The sequence below is a fragment of the Sander lucioperca genome, chromosome 14, assembly GCF_008315115.2.
Source record: "Sander lucioperca isolate FBNREF2018 chromosome 14, SLUC_FBN_1.2, whole genome shotgun sequence".
NCBI classification, from domain to species: Eukaryota; Metazoa; Chordata; class Actinopteri; order Perciformes; family Percidae; genus Sander; species Sander lucioperca.
In genome coordinates, this window is record NC_050186.1 from 25,138,851 (window position 1) to 25,164,845 (window position 25,995).

The window sequence follows — 25,995 nt, forward strand, 5'->3', positions numbered from 1 at the left end:
TACTGGTCCTTTCCATTCTAGTGTCTTGTCTTTCCTTCATTGCTCTGCACTGGACTACAACTACCCGAATGCTTTGCTTACCGGAAGTATGCGGCTAGTTCCGATGACTTCCGGTATAGTCACATTGCCCTCAAAATAAAAGAGGGGATTTTTTATTCAGATAGTTTTGCAGTTAAGTTATTTGTAATGTAATTTGCTGTTTAATCCTCCTAACTACTCAATGAATTCACCGATCAGTGATTGAATTAATTATAATAATATGGAACAAGGAGATTTTAAAAGTCATCTGCAAGTTTAAAAACATCCTCTCAAAACACCAAAAACAGTCCTCCTGACTTTTGATCTATTACTGTCATTTAGACTGTTAGCCCTTAAGTCAGTACAGCTTCTAGGCCGATTAGTAGTCTCGCTTTGACGGGTCTGGCTAGTCCACACAGCATTCCGGGATGGGAGAAAAACGTGCTCTGGTTTATTGGCATTTCTTTAAACCAATCACAATCGTCTTGGGCAGTGCTAAGCTTCACATGGAGCCACCACGCCGCTGCAAAATAGCCTCGGGAAGGAACTTGGTTTGTGTGTTTCGTGTGTACATTCAAAAGTTGTTTTAGTCGTGCAACAGAAAACTCAGATTGAACAGATAGTCTAGCTAGCTGTCTGGATTTACCCTGCAGAGATCTGAGGAGCAATTAACCATAGTCCTCAGAAATCGACCAGAGTTTAAAATTCCAACACAAAGAAAGCGGAAGGAAATGGACATCGGCTGAAAAGACATGCATCCGGCGGAATTTCCGGTGCAATCCCGGAAGTGGAACGTCGTGGATATAAACCGTAGATGATATAAACCTAATACATTCATGATATAGACTAGCTAGCCGTTAGTGACCACCAAACCAAAAAGGTGAAAACAAAATTGACATTTTAAACCAAAGTGGGCAGCAAAATGCTGCTTTTCAGCCTGTTTTTAAGTCTTTATAAAGTTACAGTGAAATGCTAACATGAGGATTCAGTAATTATTTAATGGCTTTTATTTTGAAGTTTGTGACCGGAAGTATTTTAGTTGTTGCATGGCGGAACAAGGATGACTGGAGCATGCTGTGGAGTAGCTAGCTAGCTAACCTCTTTTAGTTAAGAGTTAATGTTGCTCCATTAACTTCTAAAACAAGAAACGACATTTCAAGCTGTTCGGTTTTCTGCGTAGACAGACACTGAGTTTGTAGAGAAAATACAAACATTTTGTCTGTTTGCCTGTTTGGTAGTGTGGTCGCTGAGAAGTCTGGATATGTGCACTCAGACGAAGGCTGCGGCTCTGATGGCCAACATACCGCGGGCAGACATCGACCCATCCGGCGTGTTTAAGTACGTCTTGATCCGCGTGCACAGCAAAGAGGAGGGAGACGACTCGGAGATAGATATAGTTCGAGGATATGGCTGGGCTGAGTACCATGGTGAGTCAGGGACACTAAAACCATAGACTGTAAGACGAAAACCAAAGAGGGATAACTGGGGTCAATCCATACGTTACAGTCTATGGGTCCATAACAAAACATGAGAAATCGCCTGTACGGTACGCTCAGTGTTCAGTTTATTAGGTACACCTAGAGAGATACATAGGCTATATGGCAGTGAAAAATCCCTCATCGATTAAGGGAAGAAAATAACTAACGTTACTATCAGTCGCCAGTTTATTAGGGACACTTAGCTAAAACTAAAATCATGAAGGTTCAGTTTGTGTTTAGTTTCAGCTGTGTGCTCAAGCAGACATGTTGACATGTCATAGTAGGAAAAGCACAGGTGTATTCAGAACCATTAATGATGGCTGCATTCCACTTAGGAGAGGCCCTGGTATTGTGCATGCTGAATCACTGAAATAGCTTACTGGGACACTTGATGGAATTGATCCATCCTTAAGGTTATTAATTTCAGCTGTGCTTTTCCTACTATGACAAGTCAAAATGTCTGCTGTGAAAAAGGTCCATTGTATTGTTTCATACTGACAGGTATTTCTAATTATCAGTCTACCCTGGACAAAATATCTCAATATAATTTACCGGCTCTAAAATGACAAAGTTGAACCGTCACCACCACTCACAGTTTCAGTCAGAACTGACAACTTTGCAGTAAAAGCAGGGTCTAGTCCTGTGTTTTGAATTTTGGTTGCAGTGTATCTCTAGTTTAGATTTAAGTCAGGGATTGTGGATTTAAGGTTTGTTTAATAACAAAAACACTATCATGGGTATAGTAAAATATAAGTTAAGTATTCCCACACTGTGCATTTAGTACAACATCAAGGCAAAATATTGTCATTTGACAAATATTTTGATTAAATGAAAAGAAATACACAACACTGACATAACACAAAATTGTGTAAACAACATGCATTTTAAAACTTCCATAGAAACTGCCCAGATATGCAGAAATTAAAAACTTAATGTAATTAAATAAGTGTATTCATTTCCACACTGAAGTACAGAACATGCAGGTTTACCTAACTAGTAGAACTCGTCAAAAGCACCAGATGGAGGCAGCCGTTTGTGACGATTCAAAACATATTTTGACAGTTGGTGACTGAAACACTAGTGGCTTCATTCACGAGTTTACTACCAACACATGTTGTGTTTAGGCTGAAATCCAAGTCAGAGTAGTCTGTGGTTCAAATTACTCTTCTTAATCATAACCCAAGTCATGAATGCTGAGCCTGCTGTATTAACCATTGTTATGAATTAAATTTAGCAGTACAATGTATTAGAAAGTGCAGTGTTTATACATTCCTTCCCATGATATGCCTTTTCTTGCAGCTGATATCTATGATAAGGTTTCTGAGGAGCTAGAAAAGGGCGGCCGCCTAGACTGTGAATGTGTCGGAGGAGGGAGGATCAAACATGATCCCCAGGCCAAGAAGATCCACGTCTACGGATACTCCATGGTGAGAATGAAGTAGAGCCTGACCGATATATCAGCCAATATTATATATATATATATACACATACACACAGACGTGTATAAAGTACTAGAGACCCATACTTTAATAAAAGTACAAGTGCTCTATCAAAAAAGTGACTTGAGTAGAAGTAGAAGTGCTCTTTAAGCACAACACTTAAAAAAATGTTTTTTTAAAATGTACTACTCAAGTACTGAAAGTAAAAGTACAAGTATTGTGTTATTTAGTTATTAAAGAAAGCAGTCAAAAGTTTGAATATCATATTGTTTATATTATGTCAAATGTTTAGCCTAAAGGTCACTTTGGCTGTAGCCAAAGGAATTAACACATATTAAATATATTAAAAATAACAAATATTAACAAATACTGAAATAAAATGTACAATTATCACACTGTGCAAGTAAAATGAACATCCTCTCCAGCACAGTAACGATTAACTAGCTAGTAACATGTGTGATGTACAGGAAAGTTAGCAAGCTAGCAAAATACAGATAAACAGCTTCACATCACAGAGTCAAACGGTTAACATTCAGCACTCATTGCAGACTGAAACAACTCAGAAATAGCTTAATCTGCAACAATAGCTCAATAGAAAGAGTACAAACTTACATCGTCTCTGATTTATGAACAGGCAACTGTAATGAAAAGAAACACGACGCGATCTCGGGGATTTCTTACGTAAATTACGTAATTAGCGTACGTAGCTAACGTACACACACACTGTAACCTACACAGTCTTGGTAGCGTGAGGAATTCACAACAGTAACGATGCAGCACATAAAAAATGTATCTGAGTAAAAGTATTAAACTCATCAAAAATATGTACTCAAGTAAAAGTGGAAGTAGGAGAAAAAAAATAATACTCCAGTAGAGTACAGATACAGCCTTTTAGTACTCGGCATTTATAATTTTTAATATTCATTCATCAAAATCATTTATGACAAATGCATGATTCTGATAAATATTAATAATATTTAAAAAATAAAATAAAAACGGACGAAACACCCTTCCAACCATGTTCTGAGTGTTGGTGTTGTATAGTTTGTCCACCAGACGGCGCTCTACAGCGTCCCTGTTGGCAACGCTCAGATTTTTTTATTTTGTTTCTGGGTTTTTGTTCAAAGGACTTTAAGTTTCATATCTTAAGTTTGTATTTTTATACATTTTATTCATCAGAACTTTAATAGATGTTGGTGTTCCTCTGTTCTATTGTGACAATAAAACAAACAAGTTTATTTTTAAACTGCATTATCATATTATTTTAGTGAGGACTCATAAATAACTACAAATAACTAATGTTAGGGAAATCTGTTTATGTTTTTTTACGCATTTCTGGATTTTTTAAAAATATAAATCGACCGATATATCGGAATATCGGATTTTTAAATCACCAAATATTTGTATCAGTATCGGTCTTAAAAAATCCTTTATCGGTCGGGCTCTAGAATGAAAATTGCAATTGCGTGGACAATAACAGTAACCCAAACTCGGAGCTTAAAGAGCCTAAAAAGCTCCATATTGCTGCAGAGTTGACTAAAAATGAAGGATGGGTTTGTCATTACGAGCGATCCCTTCATCATTAAATGAAGTGTTAAATATTGATTATGTAAGCTTAAATAAATGGTTATTTTCTACAGGGATTTGGAAGAGCAAACCACGCAGTGACTACGGAGAAACTGAAAGATCGGTATCCAGACTATGAGGTGACCTGGGACAACGAAGGATACTGAACTGAACTAAGATCCGCCTCGGTTGGACCTCCCTTTCTCCTGGACTGACATGGCACTCATCCGTAACCCATCATGCAAACGCAGGGCATGTCATTAACAACCATACAGAGTCTGATACGGAACATGTTGACATCACGGTCATAATCCAAGGCTAAGACTGACATAAAGCCACAAGTCTGATTTAGAAAACAAGCCTTTTTTGAGCTTATTTTTATGTTACTATTTGAGAAGAAATCTCAAACAATGTTTTTTTTTTTCCTCACATTTTTACTCCATTTGGATCAAAAACAAATACGTGATTATCTTCCATAAATTCAAATCTCATCTAGAATCATAGAATAAATAACAGGTCATGATATACAGCCACTCACTGACTTGTTTTAGAGTCACACAGCCTCATCATTTTGACCTAATCACTAAGATGTATTGGAAATTGAACTTTAAATGCTTTGTCATGATGTATGTTTCATAAATGTTTCCTAAAATCTGCTTTTAAGCTGTGTGCATACTGTGTTCCTTCTGTTGCAGAGCCGAACAATGAAAACACCCCCCACCCTCCCCCCCCATTATTGCTTATTTTACAGGACTGTAAACTGCTGATGAATGTTGTGGCCTTTTTGTGGTAGATAAGACTAAATTAACTTGATGACCTTCCAAGATTACCAATGTTCTGTAAGTACTTTGAAATGATTACATACTGGTAACGTTGGCAATGAGAGGATACTAGATAGGCGGTTGACCTATTAATCTTAGATATTAAACCTGTTTTATTTTTTTATTGCAGGTAGCTTAACACGCTGTAACTACCACATTGACATATAACTTATAAAGTTAATATGGATAATGTGTTTGCTTACAGTTGCCAGCAGACATTAAGCAGTGTTAAGTGTTTCCATATTATAGAGCTGCAATTGTAAATCGAAGACAGCTGTGGAGTGTGGGTGGGTGTAGTTTGTCACTTTTGGAGCAAGGCTGGCAGTTTCTATGTGATTCTAGTCTTACGCTAATATTGGCTGTCTGTTTTTCCTCTTTACGGATCGCAATAGATCATATTGATCAGTTTGCTCTCAATGGGGTTTATGGAAATCAACTGTAATTCAGTCAATTTAATATAGGTAGTCAAATACAGAGCCAATAGTAATTAAATGGTCATTTCTGTATTTTTTTTTCAACCTGGAACCAATCTTCCCGTGCATTGGTGTCTAAGTGACTAATGGGAACAACAATCTTTGAAATTGGTCCAGTAATGAGGGAGAGCTGTAACCGGCAGCCACGAACCGGGCTGCAATGTAATCCTATAGGGCAAATAAACAAATTTCCGTCCACTGAAAGTGCTGTTTTTGCCACTGAATGGCTTAGATTGTTATGATAAGGGATATCCATCCATACAGAGATAGACCTTTTTTGGTGAAGAGTGAGATCCTTTTTGTTTAACCAGAAACCACTCCGAAATCACCAAACTCACCAGGCTCCATTTCAGTAAACACTACTTTCAGTGTAGAGAGCCAGCAGGTGTAATAAGTGAATTGAGGGTTTATTTCAACCAGACCAGAGTGGTGATTGTTGTGGAACGTTGAAAAGAAGAACCAAGATCGTTTTTCTAATTTAATTAATTTTTTATTTTATTTTTTGTCGGCTTTGAATGAAGTGTGTAACGATGATAAAATTACATCCATCATCCATCCATCTTCGTCCGCTTATCCGGTTTCGGGTCGCTGGGGGAGCAGCTCCAGCAGGGGACCCCAAACTTCCCTAAAATTACTGTTTTATTAAATGGAGTCAACTTCTGTGTGGATTCCTTTTAATGATGTTGTCAGACACTTAAAGAAATAATCTGAGCATGTCAGTGGCAAAACAACCCCTTTTAGTGGACGGAAATTGAAGGTGCCCAATTTCTTCCATTAATGTTACATAGTAGCTTTTTGCTTAGTACTGGACCCATTTAAAAAATTGTTGATCCCATCAGTCACTTAGACTCACAAATGTGGAAAAATACCTAAGTTACCCTTTATGCATTTCTCGCTGCTTTGATACCTCCCTTTAGAGAAAAAAAAACTACAGAAGTAGCAAAACGGCCACAAAGCCATCACAGACATAAAAGCTAATTATATTAACACTAATACGGCCAATGAATTTAAAAAGAGCAATAATCTACTAGTTAACGCACCACTAAGAATATTTAACATGTTAGAAATAGCTGATGTTAGCGTATCTTCCATTTACTGTATCTCGTGTGAAGACCGTATTGGAATAATGCATAAACACACCTGTTCCTGTTTGGTTTTTTTCTTCCAACATGGCATGAATGCACCATAAGACCATCTGGAAAGCTAGATGCAAGGCGTTTTACTTCAAGTTCTCCTGTAAGAAGAAGTCAGCAAGCTCATATTGGGGTAAATGAAGGTGAAATAGAAGGATAATGTAACTTTGTAATTTCTGTGTAGCTGACACTGCAGTTTGCACCTAAATTGCTCTGCATGTATGTTGGAAAAGTATGTCTACAGTACTTCAGTTCTTGTGCAATGAACGGATGTACCTATATACTGTGGGAAAACTGCCAGTTGGGGGAAATTGTTTTATGATCTCCGTTGCATTTGCATGCTGGGAGAATTTAAAGTCCAGGTGTTATCTCTTAGAGACGGAGAACAGGTCAGAGTCAACGAGCAAAGACTCCAGACTGTGTTCAGACCTCCAGGCTGATCAGGTGGAAGAGAGGGGGGGAAAAAAAAGAGAGAAGATGTTACAGCGGAGGAGCTCTGCCCTCGTTCTGCTGTTGACTCTGCAGTTTGGTAAGAACTCATTCCGCCAGGCTCCATTCCAACAGGGTGAACTTGTGATTCATTTTGTTGACATAATGTGTTCCTGCCACAACCGTTTACATTGTTATGACTTTGAGATAGAGGCTTTACTTGTTTTCCCATACAAGTGAAAAAAACCTATTTCAGACATTTTTTCTCAATCAGTCCTGTGCTCACTAACAACACAGCTTATTTACACAGTAAATATATACACTTTATTGCAAGGTTACACGTGTAAAATTTTAGATTGCGTTGTTACGAGGATTTTGTATATTTTTCATTTTTAAAAGAAAAAAGGACCATGTAAAAATAAATTGTCAAAATCACGGTAATATGTAAAAAAAAAAAAAAAAAAAAAGAAAGAAGTAAAGGTATTACCGGAATTCTTAATTGTATTAAATGAATTAATTCAAGTAAATACTTTTAGAAAGATTTAGATCAAATAAGGATTTAGAAATACAAGCTCAGCCTATCATAACTTAATGTAATAATTAATAAAGTCTTCACTTTGGGAAGAAACAACTGGAACAATTTCAACGCTGATAAATATGTTTTTGAAAGTGTTCTGATTTATTTCATTGTTTTCATCAGAACTCAGTAAAAAGGGATCAGACATGTCCCTGCTGTTAGAACATGCTCTGTGTGAACTCAACTTCACTAGGAGACGTGCAGTCATGCGTATTCCTACTCGGTGTCATGTCTGATTTCCAGCTGTCAGGTCACTGAAGCACAAAGTCTTCAGTCTTATAACCAGCGACCTTTGGATGGATGGATGGCGTTTTGCTGGCGTTAACCTGATTGCTTCCCTGTGGCCTTTGAGCCCGTTGGCATTAGTTGGGTCATAAAGCGTTGACGGTAACGAGTCCTGATAAGATTTTGGGGGTCGAGTCATCCGTGAGATTTTATACAGCCTCCAAACAGAGGAAGATGGGAAGTATTTATGTACAATTACTTGTACTGTTCTGAAAGGTATTTCAGTTATGGGTAGGATTGGGCATCGAGAACCAATTCCTACTTGGAATCGTTTCTTTATTTAATATGTGCAGGTTTTGGTTTTCCATAGCAGCCAGGCGCTTGTTGTGTTGCAGCCTTGGATCACAGTAAGCAGCGTTCTAATCTGGCTTTATTTTACGTTGAAAAAGCCCGGTAAAACTGCAACCCACCACTGAATCAAAATAAAACGTACCTCTTATTTGAGAAAATAGGCATGTGACCCGTGTCAACTCCACCCCTGAAAGAATCGGAGTCGAGAATCGATAAGAACCGGAATCAAAAGGAAGAATCGGAATTGGAATCAGTCAGTCGTTAAAATCCAAACGATGCCCAACCCTAATTATGGGAAACTTTACCTTTCCACCACTTTATTTCAGAGGAAAATATTGTACTCCACTACTCAATGTATCTGACGGATGGAGTTACTCCTCGTTACATTTCACAAGTAGAACTTGAATTCAAAATCGGAGGGTTAATTTTCAACTTTGGAATCAGCAGTTGACAAAACAATCTCCACTCAAGGTCAACTTACTGGCTCGTTCTGGAGCTTTCCACCTTATCACTTCTTCTTCATCAGCAGATGATGTTTCCATTTGTCCGTTTTGTATTTATTGTGATTTTATGATGGACTAATGGGAGAGGAGCCTTCAGCTAAAAGAGATCCAAGTAAACAGAAGCGTGGACGAAAAAGTCAGAAAAGTGCTGCGTAAACTTGTGCTGATGAAGACTTATCTTATTACACAGCGGCTGGCTCCTGGGCTCATCCATGTGAGACTCCAGAGAGGAAATGTGACTTTGTGTGTGACTGCTCCGACTGCAGCGATGAGCAAAACTGTGGTAAGTTTAAAAGAAAGTTATTCAAATGTGGCAACCGATACGAAGAAGCCCCCGCTCTAAACTGAATTTTTCAGTCGTTTATTGTGACCTATTCTCATCTTTGCTTACCGAGAGGGCACTCTACTTGCATATAATGCATATTTACAGTCCAGCAGTGAACTATTGTTACTTTTGCACCTCTCAAGGCTACAGCGGAAAAGGCTTTGAGTGTGACTTTGAGGAAGCAGGGATGTGTGGATGGACGGACCAGTCCTTGAATGCAGCAGTGTACAGCTGGGAGAGACGTCAGAGAGGAGGGGACACGCTGCCCGACAGCGGGCCGTCCTCTGACTACACCACCGGGACAGCTACAGGTATGCTCTACTTTTATCTAGTTTTGTCTATTTGTCCTCATTTTGTATGGACCACAGGTGTCCTTAAAAGTATCAGTATCAAGCACTTCAAATTTAGGAATAAATGAATACAATTGTTACTAGTAGAGTACATCAGTACAATAAAAGTCGCAGATTGTATTGTGATTACCGAATGAGACTACTGTAGCCAAGAAGGTGATAAATGCATGTTAATGGTATGAATGTCTCTGTAGGAGTCAAGAATTGATATCATTTTTATTCACCACAACTCCGTATAAAAACTATTACACTTACACAAGACGTGAAATGAGGACGTGATGTACATTTTGAAAAACCAAGAGTTGGGGTGAGTGAAAAGTCAAGATGCTTTTTGGCTATTAATGAACAAAATGATTGTAATGATTGTGTTCCTTTTCAGACATCCCAAACATCATTTTGACCAATTTCTATCTATATTTGTCCAGCAGCAGCCAGTTCCTACCCCTCCTCCTACAACCAAACTGACACTTGAGTGAACGCTGACAACAGATCCATGAGATTTAATTCATGTTAATATATCTTATGCCTTAAATGTCAACAGTCGGTGACTAAGGTTTTTGCAGAAAGTACCATGCAAATAAGAAATGTAGAGATGAAGTGAGTGATGAACAGGTCGTAATGTCATGTTCACAGCCAGCTTCAACAGCCAGTCATTTCTCTGCAGCTGTGCGTTTAACAATGATCTCTCCCCAGTAGATATGTTCGCTTGTGGTAACACAGGTTCGGCATGTCTTCCCAGTGTTATTAAAAATCGATACAGCATAGTATCGCAATATTTTTCGTGGCAATACTGTATCGATACACAGATGCCAAGAAGATTGTTTTTGGGGCATTTTTAGGCCTTTATTGAGAGAGGGGGGAATGACATGCAGCAAAGGGCCGCAGGTCGGAGTCAAGCCCAGGCCCGCTGTGTCGAGGAGTAAACCTCTATATATATATATAACCTCTACCAACTGAGCTATCCGGGCACCCGAGATGCCAAGTATCAATGTTTTATTATATACGTATGTGTTGGTCAGTTTGTCTGTATACCATTTTGCAGCAATAAAATTAAAGTGAGATGAACAAACAGAGAAAAGTATCTTTTTAGATAAAACAGATGTTGACAAAGTTTCCTGCTGGGGACATAATTTGAAATTGGGAAAAATTTGAAGTTGGAAAAAATTTGAAGTTGGAAAAAAGGTAATAAATTGCAATATATCGCAGAATATTGCAATATGTTTAAAATCGAAATACTATTGTATCGTGTCATAATTATCCTATCGTGAGGCCTCTGGTGGTTCCCACCCCTACAGGTAGTATGCATTTATGAAGTCTTATTAGATTATCACAAATCAGTACCTTGCACTTTTGTTTTTCACATCACTCAGGTTGGTTTATGGGAGTGAGTTCCGTGACGACCAAGTCTCTCAGCTCTGCAGTTTTAATGTCCCCAGAGATGAAACAGTCCTCGCCAACCTGTCGCCTTCGTCTCCGATACTTCCTGTGGGACTCAGGTAACCACTATTAAAGACGACAGGTCATACAGTACCAGTCTAAAGTTTGGACACACTTTGTACTGTACGTTCAAACTGCCTGCTCCTATATTTTAACTTACAATGTTGTAGACGGGATTACATATTATTTTGTACTACTCTTACTAGAATTATTTGTATGTACTTTATCCCTGTTTGTAATTAATGTTTTGGAATTGTCTCCTAATTTGATTGATTTTGTATCTATCATTATTAGACATTTTTATTAAAGTATTTGACCTGTAGGTCACGCAGGTCTGGGCTCCACACCCTTGTGGGCGTCCATCCTTGGCAAGGACTCTCGCGAGGCCTTAGTGTGGCGTCCTGAGGCCACCAGTGTCCGTGGCTGGAGGGAGGCTTCCATCTTTCTGGGCCGCATTCCCACAACCTTCCAAATCCACCTTCACTCGCAGCGCTCCGAGGGGCGAAGAGGCGACGTGGCGGTGGACCAGCTGGAGTTTCTGGACTGTGCTCCGCCGTGTGAGTCCCTCAAAATATCGTATTCACGTGCAGTCCCTGCCTTTCTATGGAGTCTGGAGTGTCCCAGCAGCAATTAACTGAAATGAATGAATGACTTGATCAGTTAAAATTGCAGAGCCATGACGGGAATTAATCATGACGATTATGTTTGATGTCGTTTTTCTGTCTCACTACGTCATCAGTGCCACTCCCTGGTGAAGGGTGTCCAGCAGGGATGGTGAAGTGTAAGGGTGAGAGCTGCGTGGGGCTACAGCAGGTCTGTGACGGCAGCGACGACTGCGGCGACGGGACTGATGAGGAGAACTGTGGTGAGAGACCGTCTGAATTACAGCAGAGAGCCCTCTGACGACACAAGACAGTAAATATGTTGGAATGTGTCCGGAAAACGGATGACTAGCTGTATAAACAGACAAAGTACAAAACATAAGACTAAAGAAGAGACTAAAGGGGCAGTTCAACCAACAACAAAAAAGCCCCAACATGTTCTTTTTGTGGTCGACGGTCGACGGACCTCACTGTAAATTTCACTGGACTACTTTCTAATGAAGATATAGTCCCATTAAAGCTGTGCACAGGGTTGTCTGTGGATTACCATAGAAACTAGGATGTTGTTTATGCTGTTCAGTTTTTCAAATGTAATCTTTTGCGTTTTTAGCGCCATAAATAAATACTCCATTGTATTTGTGTAAAGGCAGAAGTTTCTAAGCTTGATATTTAAAAGAAATTGGCATATAAAACCAAAAGTATCTGCATGGCTGCTCAGTACGACAAAGATGTGAGAAAATGTGTTTTTTGTGATTATGAAAACATTGAGAAAGATTCGTCACGGTCAAACTACTCGCTTCTCCCACACCAATTTGTGCTGCTGTAAAACGTATTCTGGAATATTCCTTTAAAGTAGCCCCTCTCCCAAATTCCCCATATAATCGATCAAATTTCCCTAACGCTATCTGTATTAGAATACACTTTTCAAAACTCCACAATATTCCTAAAACTTCAGTGAGAAGCAGTAACTTTCCATACAATCCGCACAGTACAGTGCAGCGATCACCAGTTAATGTGAGTTGTGTGTGTTTATCGTGTCTCCAGAAAGTTACCGGCGCTGTGACTTTGAGGCGGGCCTGTGTGATTGGGACCTGACCTCACTGTCCAGTCTGAAATGGGTAAGGACCAATCAGGAGAGCATCTCGGTCAGCGATCCTCTGAAAGGACCAGGCAGGGATCATTCCAACAACACTGTAACAGGTATCATATTCTCATCAATCACAGTATCTATGTTTGTATATATGTTGTTCTTTGCCGAAACCACACTGTTGTTCTGCGTCATTGTGTTCTGTGTTGTGTGTATATATATATACAGTATATATATATATTGAGGCTGTCAAATTAACGTGATAATAATGAGTTAACGCAAATTCCCTTTAACGGAACTAATTTTTTTGATGCTCAATTAAAGCATGCGTGTCCTGTGATTTGGGCCTCGGTCCGCTCCGTAGTTTAGGAGGCGATGCAGCAGTCTTTTTCCAGATGTACTGTCAATGTGAATTGAGTTACCAACAGAGTACGTCGAGTCTTAAATACCACTTGAGCTTGACTTTAAAGTACATTTAGAACAGACAAAATTCTTTTATTAATTTGCGATTAATCGCAAGTTAGCTATGGACAATCATGCAATAAATCGCGATTTAAATATTTGAATCGATTGACAGTTTTTGTATGGGAACATTTTTGTTGTTGCAGGTCACTTCCTTTACGTCACTGTCCCTGATGGTGGTCTCAAAATGGACTGGGCTGCTTTCCAAAGTCCCCGTCTTGAACCCACCAATAGTTCACATCCTTGCAAGGTGAGTCCCAACCAAGCTGACTTCTTCTTCATTCAGAGAGCTTTTTATGTTACTCCCACGCCTCAATTTCAAAGTAATTGACTTACTCCCAATCCAACATGTTCCACATGTTTTTCTGTATCTGCCCGCTGTAGATGGTGATGTACACGCACCAGTTTGGACCGAGGTCCGGCGGTCTGACGGTGCTGGTGGCAGACAGTGCGATCTACCCGGTGTGGGAGAGGGGCGGCGCTCTGGGCGATGTTTGGGTGAAGGCAGAGGTGGAGATTGTCACCAACTCCACTTTCCAAGTGAGTACTTCCCCTGGGTTTGTAACCGTAATACTGGTGCTAGCTGGAGCCTCTAACAGCTTAAAAAATATTGATTGAGATATTGATAGTGAAGATTCATAAATACAGAAATGGTAATACAAAAGTGGACTACACATGTATAGTGATGCTCATAAGTTTATGAACCCATGCTAAAGTTGACTAAAAAGAGGAATAAAAAAAATCATCTTTTGGAAATTGATTTTAATGTCTTAATTAAAAAAAATAGGAAAAATCCAACCTTTTAAGGACACCAATTTTCTTTGTGAATGAATAATGTATGGTAAATAAATGTTCGTCCTTAAAATACAGGGGGCATAAGTAAGTACACCCCTATGTTAAATTCCCATAGAGAGAGGCAGATTTGTATTTGTAAAGGCCAGTTATTTCATGGATCCAGGATACTATGCATCCTGATAAAGTTCCCTTGGCCTTTGGAATTAAAATAGCCCCACATCATCACATACCCTTCACCATACCTAGAGATTGGCATGGGGTACTTTCCCCCTTTTAATTCTTTTCTTTAATTTCTTATACTGCACTATAAATTTTATTCTGGTATTTTATGGTATCTGATTTTACTTTTGTTTTCTTTTTATTATTATTTGTTTTTAATTGCTTTTAATGTTTTATGTAAAGCACTTTAAAATGCCCTGTTGCTGAAATGTGCTATATAAGTAAAATTGCCTTGCCTTGCCTCGCCTCTACGGGAATTTAACATAGGGGTGTACTTACTTATGCCCCCTGTATTTTAAGGAAGAACATCTATTTATTTACGATACATAATTCATTCACAAAGAAAACTGGTGTCCTTAAAGGTTTGATTTTTCCTCATTTTTTTTTAATTAAGGTATTAAGATCAATTTCCAAAAGATGATTTTTATTCCTCTTTTTAGTCAACTTTAGCATGGGTTCATAAACTTATGAGCACCACTGTAAATTCTCACAGCAACCGGTAGTTGAGCCCGACTGATACTGTTTGTTTTTTATGCCAAAACTGATATTAATATTTTATTCTGATGAGCGTATATCAGCCAATTTAAATAAACATACAAGAGAATAGTGATCTTTGCACACATAGAAGCATTGGAGAATAGGTAATAGGTAAGGCCATGGAGATAATAAATCAGCTCCATCCAACTGCGTGGAAACACCCAAACTCCTGATATTCACATAAAGGTAGTGAATGGAAATGCGTATTAATTAGCATTTTCTTTTGCCAACTTTCTGGAAATTCAGGTTAACACCCAATCCTAGGGACCAAGCACTCAATTATCCAAGATAAAAATAGATAATAGCTAATTGGTTGATATTTTAAAATAGGCCTTTAACATCAACCCAATGGAAATGTAAAGATAATGTAAAGATCTGTTGTTATTCAAAAAATAATATATATAAAAAAAACTGTTTAATAAGGATTTAAATTTTGGTTATTAAATAGTTGTGACCAGGATATGTACTGAGCAGGACATTTTACAGTTGAGAGTTGCCTGGCACTTTGTAATGGCAACACTGTTTCTTGTTGTGTGTTCATGGGAATTTGGCTCCAATGTAATAGATTTACTTTTAAGAAAAAGGATGAGAATTTGGGAGCACAGCATTTTGACTCAAGTCCTTGAATGACAAATCCTGATCAATATATAAATTAGGGCCTTTATGCTTTAGTTTTCTTAAATAGCAATTATTTTCACAAAATGGGTATATAGCACTTCAGAGCTTTAGTCTTTTGTGTTTGGATGAAATTGTTATTTGGATCATATTTCTTCCACTTACTTTCCTCTTATTACAGATTGTTATAATGGCAGCGGTCAGGGACTTTGCATATGGAGGTATCGCTGTCGACAGCATTGTGTTGTCTCCTGAATGCCACTTGTCATCTGGTAATCCTTGAGTCTTTTTGATTCCACCTGTGTTAAAGACTGAGAGTAAATACCCTATGTGGTGTGGTAAATCTGCCATCTCACATTCTCTTTTTGAACAGTCAATAATACCTGGGCAAAATTCCCTGAACCTCCTAAACACCCGTGTACCGTACCGGACAAGATGTGTGATTTTCACGGTGACTGTGCAGAAGCCGAGGATGAAGCCAAATGTGGTGAGTCTACTGCGCAATCACGGAAGGCTTCTGTCATGTGGCTGCAACAACAGTTTTGTTGTCTTTACTTAGAATTCCTCATGGGGGAGACAGGAACTACGCACTATAGCTTTAACCCTGGCCACCTCCTTCTCCTGACTTTAGCCAAGTAGTTTTAGTTGTTTTAACCTCACCAAACCTTAACAAAAGAGGTTGTAGATCAGAAAATGCTCCATATGAATGATTGTTGTAACTGTAACTGGTGTTCTGTGGAAAGAGATATATAAACACTCATATGCAACAACTTTGTTTATGTTGGAGGACTTCTTGAGAGAAGTGAAGAATTCCTTAAATCATCTGAAACCATTCAAATAAAGAAATTGAAGGAATAACAGTTTGTTTTCATATGACAGCGACAAAATGAGCAATCCTGTGTTTAGTTTTGTTTTTAATAAGGTAATGTGATATAGTGTTCAAGTTTTTGGACACTTTTAATCGCTGCAATTAAAAGGAAGCTAAAAGAATGCAGCTGCAGCTTGAAGACAAGGAAGGAAACTAAGTATTTTATTTTATTATAAAAATTAATATGCTTAAAGGTCCTATGACATGCTGCTTTTTGGATGCTTTTATATAGGCCTTAGTGGTCCCCTAATACTGTATCTGAAGTCTCTTTTATATAGGCCTTAGTGGTCCCCTAATACTGTATCTGAAGTCTCTTTTATATAGACCTTAGTGGTCCCCTAATACTGTATCTGAAGTCTCTTTTATATAGACCTTAGTGGTCCCTTAATACTGTATCTGAAGTCTCTTTTATATAGGCCTTAGTGGTCCCTTAATACTGTATCTGAAGTCTCTTTTATATAGACCTTAGTGGTCCCTTAATACTGTATCTGAAGTCTCTTTTATATAGGCCTTAGTGGTCCCCTAATACTGTATCTGAAGTCTCTTTTATATAGACCTTAGTGGTCCCCTAATACTGTATCTAAAGTCTCTTTTTATATAGACCTTAGTGGTCCCCTAATACTGTATCTGAAGTCTCTTTCTCGAAATTCAGCCTTGGTGCAGAATTACAGCCACTAGAGCCAGTCCCACAATGTGCTTTACTTAGGACGTGCCATTTCTGTGTCTGTAGCTTTAAATGCTATTGAGGAGGAGAGAGGGGGGGGGGTGGCCTTGACCAACTGCCATGCTTTGCTTGTTTGCAAGCCATGATGTCTCTCTCTTTGTCATGGGTGGGCCAAATTCTCTGGGCGGGCAAAGCAGAGAAAGGGGAGGTAACCTTTCTCCTTATGACGTCGTAAGGGGAAGATTCCAGATCAGCCCATCTGAGCTTTAATTTTCTCAAAGGCAGAGCAGGATACCCAGGGCTCGGTTTATACCCATCGCTATTTCTAGCCACTGGGACTCACATTAATGTTAAAAACAAAAACTCATAAAGTGAAATTTTCATACCATGAGACCTTTAAGTCTGGCCTCTACATGACCCCTGTCTCATGCAATGATCTTTGTGTGATTTGTGTCTCATTTTGAGTGAGATGTCTCCATCTATGAATCCTTTCTTTCTGCAGGGGACTTCTCTTACTCTGAGGGCAGCTCAGGCTGGACTGACTCCAGCATTGGGAGTCAAGGTTGGGTGCTCCATGAAAATTCCACATCCAAAGGTACAACTACTCACTGTCGGCACCAAACTCAACTATTGGTTTATTAATATTCTGTGATTGAAAATCATCAAATATTTGTTTGTTTTCATATTTCTTAGAGGAGTACCTGTATGTGGCCGATGCCCCAGGCCAGCAGCTGACCGAGGCCCAGACACGCACCCCCCTCCTGGGCCCCTCCGGCCCAGCATGCACCCTGAGCTTTGATTTTGCGTTAACTGGGACTCCAGATCACATTGGTAACTAAATTAACTTATTAGCCGACATGTCTTCTTTTTACTTGTTACTTTTTTTCCCCCAATGACACACGACTCAGATCTTCTGACATGACTCTGTTTCCAGGTGAGCTGTCCGTCAGGGTGATTGACAGCCTGCTGGGCATGCGGCCGAAGCTGTGGGAGTTCAGTGGGAAAACAGGAACCGGGGAGGGCGAGTGGAAACACGTGGACGTGCCTATTGGAGTCAGAAAACATCGATTCCAGGTAGGGCTGGGCAATATATCCATATTATACCGATATCGATAAATGAGGCTAGATGTCGTCTTAAATTTTATTTATTTTGCTAAAAAATGAAAAATAAAAGAAATTGTTAATCACAAAAACGAAAACAAATGCAGCTGCAGCTCGAAGACAAGGAAGGAAATATGTCATTTTCCAGTTGCCTTCTTTAGTTGGTTGAAATAAAACAGTGGCATCTTGTGGAACTGGTTAAAAATCTAATTTTACTGATAAACTTTAATTTTGAAAATGTCGTTCATCAGTTTTTCACTTCTGTTTTCCAGCTGGCGTTTGAAGCTCGTGCTGTGAAACTTTGTCCATGCGCCAAGATTAAAGTGAAAAACGTTCACTTTGTCAGCTGTCACGCTAACTATCACCCATCTTCTCCAACAGGTAACTCTCATAACTATTTACAGTATGCACACATGATGTTGCATAATGCACACTTTCACATTTAACCTAGAAATGTTTGCAATGCTTTGATAGAATCTTTTTCTTTTATTGTTCTGCCCAGGACTGTCATGTAACTTTGAGGATGGACTGTGTGGATGGTATCAGGACAACAGTGACAACTTTGACTGGACGGCGATCGATGGGATGGACCACACCATCGGGATCGGTAAGCTAATTTAAAAACAAAACATGGAAACAGTGTATACTGATACACAGTTTGCTATTTAATAGGGAGTATCCTAAACACACACACACTATCTTTCCTTAGCTTCTCTAGTAGAAAATATCACATTTTAAATGGGTCATGTAGGAGGACATTGTGTAACAACGGTTTGGTGCTATGTATATGTTGTCTATGGAGTTTGTATGTTCTCCCCATGTTTGCGTGGGTTTCCTCCGGGTGCTCCGGTTTCCCCCACCATCAAAAAAACATGTACTAGGTTCTCCAGTCAGTGCCCTTGATCAAGGCACTGGCTCAGATCTGGAGTTGGTCCCCGGGTGCTGTAAATGGCTGCCCACTGCTCCCTTGAGGGATGGGTTAAATGCAGAGAATGAATTTCGCTACATGTATGTGTATGTGACAATAAAGTACCTTTACCTTTACCTTACCTATTAATGCAGCAGTTTTCATAAGTGTCTATCAGGTGTTAATTTGCCATTTACTTACCCAACATAACTTCCACCATGTCCACCTTAATAATATTGACTTAAATGTTTTTAACTAGTCACCTTGATTTTACTATTGATACATTTGTTGTGCTTTTATTATTGTTTTTATTCATGTTTGTAAGGTGTCCTTGGGTGTCTTGAAAGGTGCCGACAAATATAATGTAATATTATTATTATTATTATTATTAATAGTATTAAAGAGTATTCATATTCATATTATTCAATTTGACCCTCAAACCCACCAAAACCTCTTGAGGGTGAGATTGTTATATGTGACATTTGGGATGTTATTCTAGTCCCAGTACAGCCTCAAGGCTGGAAGCTGTTGCTATACTGGTAGTCACTCTGTATCAGCCTCAGGGGACAAAGAGCGACAACACAGTGACAACAGTGCAGAAACTCCTTTTTACTTTTCAATTTCAAGTCGTGCACAAGACAAACATTCCCATTAAAACCTGATCATTTGCTTTTAAATCTTATAAAGTAATACATACTAATCTAATAAACAATTCAGTATTTACGTTAATTTACTATACTCTGTTAATAAAATGTAAAATAGCATTAAAGTGCTTATATTATGCTTTTTGGCTTTTTCCCTTTCCTTTATTGTGGAAATGTTATAGGTTTACAAAGTGAAAAATCCCAAAGTCCACCCCAAAGGGACTTACCATCTCAGAACAGAAAACACTGTTCACAAACTGCTCCAAACAGCTCTATTGTAGTCCAGCCTTTTATTTCCGTGACAAATGTGCGTCACTTTGTAAAACACGTTATAATGCTCGTCTAGCTGCTAGCGTGGCACGCCCTCATGCTCTGCTTCTGACTGGCTAGTAGTCCTTACCTAGCTACTGCGCATGTGTGACTCCCAACAAAGATGAATAGAAGTGAGATGCCTCACTGTAGCTAAAACAGAGAGCTCAACACACAGGGTGAAAAGAGGAGCTGCAGCAATGTGCAGTACAACAAAAGTATGGTGTTTTTTGAAAATTAAACCATGTAAACCTATCCTGGTACAACCTCTAAATACAATTATGAACCTGAAAATGAGCATAATATGAGCACTTTAAAGTTGTTGAAGGACTCAAAACACAAAGTTTAGGACTTGGAGCTGAGTTGAGGCTTGTTGATCCTAACTTGCACCTGGAACAATGACGTTGTCACACCTTTCTTAGCTGCTGAGCAAAACCTTGAACAACCTGCTGACCAACGTACTGGGCTAAATTGCCCTAAAGGCAATAATTGAGGTTTTTCCGTTTTGAAAATATCTTTAAATCTTTAGATACATTTTTCCATTTTAAATAAATTATATGAATGAAAATACATCGGTGTGTTTTTGAATGTAATTTATTGAAATGTATTGAACATTTTCTGGTACAGGATATAAAATCCTCTATTCCAGACTCAAACAACACAAAACAAATAGCTATGAACACATTTTAAACATGTTGATTTTGTAAAACACATTAATTTCATGATTAAAAATGACTAACAATTTGTAAATAAGTTACATAAATTACAGACAAGCTTTATAATTACACCTTTTGACAGGAAAACCAATCCAACCTGTTCTTAAAAGAGTTAACTGAAGGGGAGCGCACAACCTCTTCTGGAAGCTCGTTCCATGCTTTTACCGCACAGAGTGTGAAAAAAACACTTTACTTGAAGGTATCTACATAAGAGTGACATGACACTGTCATGAACGTGTCATAAATATTATAAACAAGTTATAAACGTTTATGACATAACGCTTCTTTTAGTAAGTGTCATTCAGGTTTTTGTCATGACAAGTTAGGGTTAGAGTTAGAGTTAGGGTTCATGTGTCATGACAGTGTCATGTCACTCTTATGTAGATACCTTCAAGTATTACCAAAAAATCTTTCTCTTTTCAGACAGGCATGTTCTAGGGTAACGTTTTAAAGGTGCTCTAAGCGATGTCATGCGTTTTTTAGGCTACAACATTTTTTGTCACATACAGCAAACATCTCCTCACTGTCCGCTAGCTGCCTGTCCCCTGAACACACTGTAAAAAACATCTCCTCACTGTCCGCTAGCTGCCTGTCCCCTGAACACACTGTAAAAAACATCTCCTCACTGTCCGCTAGCTGCCTGTCCCCTGAACACACTGTAAAAAACATCTCCTCACTATCCGCTAGCTGCCTGTCCCCTGAACACACTGTAAAAAAAACGCGATCTCTGTAGACAGCCCAGGCTCCACAAACGGCAACAAAAACAAACTGAAAATACTTCGAACGCCATCAAGAAGTAACGTCACCCAACATCGCTTAGAGCACCTTTAAAGAATTCTCTCGTATCTCATACATATTGCTCCAAAACCGAAAGATAGGCTGAAATATAGGCTCATCATATATTCCCTGTTCCCTGAATGAGCTAAAGTGACATTATCTTTGATAGTCTATGAGGGGTACATGTTTTCATATTGTATATTTTAAGGACAATACAGTTTACCTGCAGCATATAAAGTGTCACTGCTGTACTTGTGAGGCTTTGAGACTGAGTTAAATCCCCGCCTGTCTTTTTCTGTTGATGTCCAGGCAGAAGTCTTGTGGTAGACATGTGGAGTCCTTCACTGCGCGGTGCGTTCGGACGCTTAGTTTCATTCACACAGTTACCAAGTTCCACAGATCACTGCCTGTCCTTCTTCTACAAACTCTACGGGCCGAACACAGGTGAGGAAGAGACTAACAAGAAAGCAGTTTACAGTGAAAGAATAATAATGAAGCATCTGTTTATTTAAGCCTGGGGTGGGGGGGATACCTGAAGTTAATCATTTCGTGCAAAAAGTACGGGATCTAGTCTTGAAAGTCTGCCTGCTAAAATCGTTTTTTTTGTAAGTAACTGTCTCAAAATGTCATTTGCTGGTTTGAAATGAAATATGACCTACTGTACTTACCTGACAGAAGCTGGGAATAATCACAAATATGATTTCTTTCTCTTCCCCCGCTTACTGCCCTGTCCTCACCCACTGTTGCCGTCCAGGTGCTCTGAATGTCAAGCTGTTGGATAACACCGGTTATGAGACCGTCCTCTGGACCCGCAGCGCAGCTCATGGCAACACGTGGCACGAGGCACACTGCCCCGTACCACACCAGCTCACAAACTTCCGGGTATGGAATGACTGCAGTCAGCCTCACTAAACAATGTCACAGAGCTTCATGCGTCTTTCAAATTAGGAAATTAGTGACAATAGAGGGAAAGATGTCCCCTAAAAGTCAAAAACCAGATTTTTTTAAACATATTTCTTCTCCAACCCAGCTGATGTTTGAAGCGGTTCGCTCTGGTTTTGACGGACGCGTCGCCATTGACGATGTGGCGTTCGTGGACCGCCCGTGCACCGTGCCGAGGATGTGTTCCTTTGAAGGCCAGCGGTGTGGGTACAGCAGCTCTGGTAACGTTCACTGGCTCCACCGCAGCGGACACACCGCCACCAAGACCGGACCCAAGACTGACCACACTCTGGAGACTGAACTGGGTGAGCCAGAGTCAGAGAAAAACAATAGTAATATTTAAACATACATGCAGAAAACTGAGAGACGGTGAATTGTGATCCTCCTCTGCCCGGTTGGTTGCTCAGGTTTCTACATGATGGTTAACACCGGGGCGGACATCCTTCCTTCTGGTCGTGCGTCAGTCCTCGCCTCCCCTGTTCGCCAAGGAAACGCCAAGACTGAGTGTGTCCATTTCTGGTATTACATGGGAGGAGTGAATCCTGGTGAGACACCTTCACACACTGAAACAAACACACACACACACACACACACACACACACACACAAAATAATATATATAATATAATACAATATAACTGTGTGTACTTTGCAGGTTCTCTGACATTGTATATGAAGCCGTCGAAGGGAGAAAGGGTGAAGATCTTCTCTGGCAGTCTGAACCAGGGAGATGTCTGGCGCCATGGCAACGGCAACATCTCAAGTGCCCGTGAGGACTGGCAGGTAAAGTGTAGTGGTTGGAACAATTACCGACCTATAATACCAAAAGTATAAATGTACCAAGTGATGAAACTGTCTTACTATCATATGCTGAATCACAGTTCATTACTTTGCGTTCCCGTCCCATTTACAGATACCTCTCTAAGGCTGCGGTCACACTCAGGCGGTCCGGCGAAATTGCAGGCCTTCCCATTCATTTTGTCATGTTTAGGTCGCTGCGGTGGGGGCCGCACGGGGGAGCCGGAAAAAAAAATGCAGGGGCCTGCGACGGAAAGTTGAGACAGATTCAACTTTTGGAGAAACGCGACGTCACTCTGCGGTGGCCAATCGTGTATCCGGCGATCAGACGTGACAGTCCGTTTTGGGGCGGTGTGAGGGTCCCGTACAGTAAACAGGAAACCTTACTGCCTGTATCGCTGCCACAAGAAAGTTTTAAAGGTCCCATGACATGGTGCTTTTAGGATGTTTTTATATAGGCCTTAGTGGTCCCCTAATACAGTATCTGAAGTCTCTTTTATATAGACCTTAGTGGTCCCCTAATACTGTATCTGAAGTCTCTTTTATATAGACCTTAGTGGTCTCCTAATACTGTATCTGAAGTCTCTTTTATATAGACCTTAGTGGTCCCCTAATACTGTATCTGAAGTCTCTTTTATATAGACCTTAGTGGACCCCTAATACTGTATCTGAAGTCTCTTTTATATAGACCTTAGTGGTCCCCTAATACTGTATCTGAAGTCTCTTTTATATAGACCTTAGTGGTCCCCTAATACTGTATCTGAAGTCTCTTTTATATAGGCCTTAGTGGTCCCCTAATACTGTATCTGAAGTCTCTTTTATATAGACCTTAGTGGTCCCCTAATACTGTATCTGAAGTCTCTTTTATATAGGCCTTAGTGGTCCCCTAATACTGTATCTGAAGTCTCTTTCCCTAAATTCAGCCTTGGTGCAGAATTACAGCCACTAGAGCCAGTCCCACAATGAGCTTTACTTAGGACGTGCCATTTCTGTGTCTGTAGCTTTAAATGCTATTGAGGAGGAGAGGGGGGGGGGGGTGTGGCCTTGACCAACTGCCATGCTTTGCTTGTTTGCAAGCCATGATGTCTCTCTCTCTCATTGGTGGGCCAAATTCTCTGGGCGGGCAAAGCAGAGAAAGGGGAGGTAACCTTTCTCCTTATGACGTCATAAGGAGAAGATTCCAGATCAGCCCATCTGAGCTTTAATTTTCTCAAAGGCAGAGCAGGATACCCAGGGCTTGGTTTATACCTATCGCCATTTCTAGCCACTGGGGGACCATAGGCAGGCTGGGGGAACGCATATTAATGTTAAAAAACCTCATAAAGTGAAATTTTCATGCCGTGGGACCTTTAAAACAATATGAGGGTAAAAAACACAAGCACTGAACTTCCCTGGAGTTTGTGTAACAGCTGAGTGTTTCCTGCAACAAAGTGCAGTCGCTCGTCTCTTTTCTTTCTCTCTTTCTCCGTGACATGAAGCTGTCTTCAAGTGTGGTCGGAAATGTCGAGATCTATAAACCATCTGACGGAAAATAATAATTGTATATCATTAGGTCTACTTTTTCTACATTGGGGGGTTTAAGGACACAACAGGACGTCACACACATTTAAGTGACACCCCCTGCCGCACAACCCCGTGGCGAATCGCCAGATCGCTTTCTTTAGTCTGAACGTGCCCTCAGTCTGAGACGCCCTTGATGCCTTTAATGTTAAACTTTCCATCTCTCCAGCAGAATTTGGCCCAATTGTCATTAGTGGACCTTTATGTAGGACCTTGCATTGGTCCTTTAAACAGATGATGATGTGCTTTGCTCTGCTCTGCAGCTGGAGTTTGAGGTGGTTGGAGTTGGAGGCAAAGACACTCACATTGCAGTCGACGACATCGTTATTTCAGCTCACCCATGTGAAGATCAAGGTCTGTATCAGCCTCTGCAAAATTAAGGAGAAACGCAACAGACTTTTAGGGCGTTTTCACACATGAAAGTCCGGACCAAGGTTCATGTTTTTGTTACATTGTATACATTTGATCCGGTAAGTTTTGGTTTCACACTGCAGTTATGCAAGCACACTAAAGATCTATAGGTGACAAAACTACGTCCTGCCGTCATCACATACGTGAGCTGCGTCTCCAGATACTTAAAATTGATTGGTTTGTTGACGGGCTTCCTCGTCCTCTCGTATCCTCTCTCTGTGTCAGAGTTTTTTCAACTGACTGCTGCTCTCCCCTACTGCCGCGGCTCTTTTTGTTTTGTTGTGATGTTGAGAAGCGAAGACACAGGAACTTTCTGGAGAATTTATTCAGAGACAAATGGAAACCTACACAGTAGCCTACATTTACTACCACTTAACAAATAAACTGCTGATGTATTCTCAGCTCTGATAGCCGACAGCTGTCTCCTCTGAGCGTAGTCACCGTCTCACTCTCTCAGCACCGAGCTATTCCTTAAAGGAGCTTCCCGGTCTTGTAACACAAGGAGAGCCTGCCAGAGCTCCTTGTATTTGGTCCGAAAGTCCGAACCATCCAAAAAATGCTTTCACACTGTAAACGAACCGGACCATGGTTCAGTTTGGTCCGGACCGAGACCACCTCTTTTGGTCGGACCAAAATTTGGTCTTTTGATCCGGACCGTGGTCCGGGGGAGGTTTCACACCTCTAATTTTGGTTCGGATCAAACTGAAAAGTCCGAAAGTCCGGACCAAATGAAGTATGTGTGAAAACGCCCTTAGACTTGTGTTCAAAACATGGTATGTTAACGTTTAGTTTCACCTGGTCACACTGCAGCTTCTGAGCTCTTTAAAGGAGTACTCCACCGATTCGTTTGTTTGTTT

General features: G+C 40.0%; 2 protein-coding genes across 5 annotated transcripts in view; both read left to right on the top strand.

The window, feature by feature from the left end:
* Nucleotides 1-1,061: 1,061 nt before the first annotated feature.
* On the top strand, nucleotides 1,062-5,164 carry phpt1 (phosphohistidine phosphatase 1). The gene is made up of 3 exons (XM_031277473.2): nucleotides 1,062-1,445; nucleotides 2,796-2,923; nucleotides 4,576-5,164. The coding sequence occupies exons 1-3, from the start codon at nucleotides 1,280-1,282 to the stop codon at nucleotides 4,666-4,668; spliced, it is 387 nt and encodes a 128-aa protein (XP_031133333.1). The 5' UTR covers nucleotides 1,062-1,279; the 3' UTR covers nucleotides 4,669-5,164.
* A 63-nt stretch (nucleotides 5,165-5,227) lies between these two features.
* mamdc4 (MAM domain containing 4) overlaps nucleotides 5,228-25,995 on the top strand; it is a 31,626-nt gene continuing 10,858 nt past the window's right edge. For 2 of the 4 annotated variants that reach the window (XM_031277467.2, XM_031277469.2), the window contains exons 1-23: nucleotides 5,239-5,340; nucleotides 6,986-7,457; nucleotides 9,204-9,296; nucleotides 9,482-9,649; nucleotides 11,059-11,184; nucleotides 11,449-11,682; nucleotides 11,865-11,990; nucleotides 12,772-12,927; nucleotides 13,423-13,526; nucleotides 13,661-13,816; nucleotides 15,624-15,714; nucleotides 15,816-15,929; nucleotides 17,477-17,569; nucleotides 17,668-17,805; nucleotides 17,909-18,048; nucleotides 18,348-18,456; nucleotides 18,578-18,682; nucleotides 21,738-21,872; nucleotides 22,183-22,310; nucleotides 22,459-22,675; nucleotides 22,778-22,915; nucleotides 23,025-23,152; nucleotides 24,991-25,081. In XM_031277467.2, coding sequence (XP_031133327.1) covers nucleotides 7,163-7,457; nucleotides 9,204-9,296; nucleotides 9,482-9,649; nucleotides 11,059-11,184; nucleotides 11,449-11,682; nucleotides 11,865-11,990; nucleotides 12,772-12,927; nucleotides 13,423-13,526; nucleotides 13,661-13,816; nucleotides 15,624-15,714; nucleotides 15,816-15,929; nucleotides 17,477-17,569; nucleotides 17,668-17,805; nucleotides 17,909-18,048; nucleotides 18,348-18,456; nucleotides 18,578-18,682; nucleotides 21,738-21,872; nucleotides 22,183-22,310; nucleotides 22,459-22,675; nucleotides 22,778-22,915; nucleotides 23,025-23,152; nucleotides 24,991-25,081 — 3,085 coding nt within the window. In that variant the 5' untranslated portion in view covers nucleotides 5,239-5,340; nucleotides 6,986-7,162. Of the gene's footprint in view, nucleotides 5,341-6,985; nucleotides 7,458-9,203; nucleotides 9,297-9,481; nucleotides 9,650-11,058; nucleotides 11,185-11,448; nucleotides 11,683-11,864; nucleotides 11,991-12,771; nucleotides 12,928-13,422; nucleotides 13,527-13,660; nucleotides 13,817-15,623; nucleotides 15,715-15,815; nucleotides 15,930-17,476; nucleotides 17,570-17,667; nucleotides 17,806-17,908; nucleotides 18,049-18,347; nucleotides 18,457-18,577; nucleotides 18,683-21,737; nucleotides 21,873-22,182; nucleotides 22,311-22,458; nucleotides 22,676-22,777; nucleotides 22,916-23,024; nucleotides 23,153-24,990; nucleotides 25,082-25,995 lie in introns of those variants that run through there. The other 2 variants (XM_035991597.1, XM_031277470.2) reach the window with 2 other exon arrangements.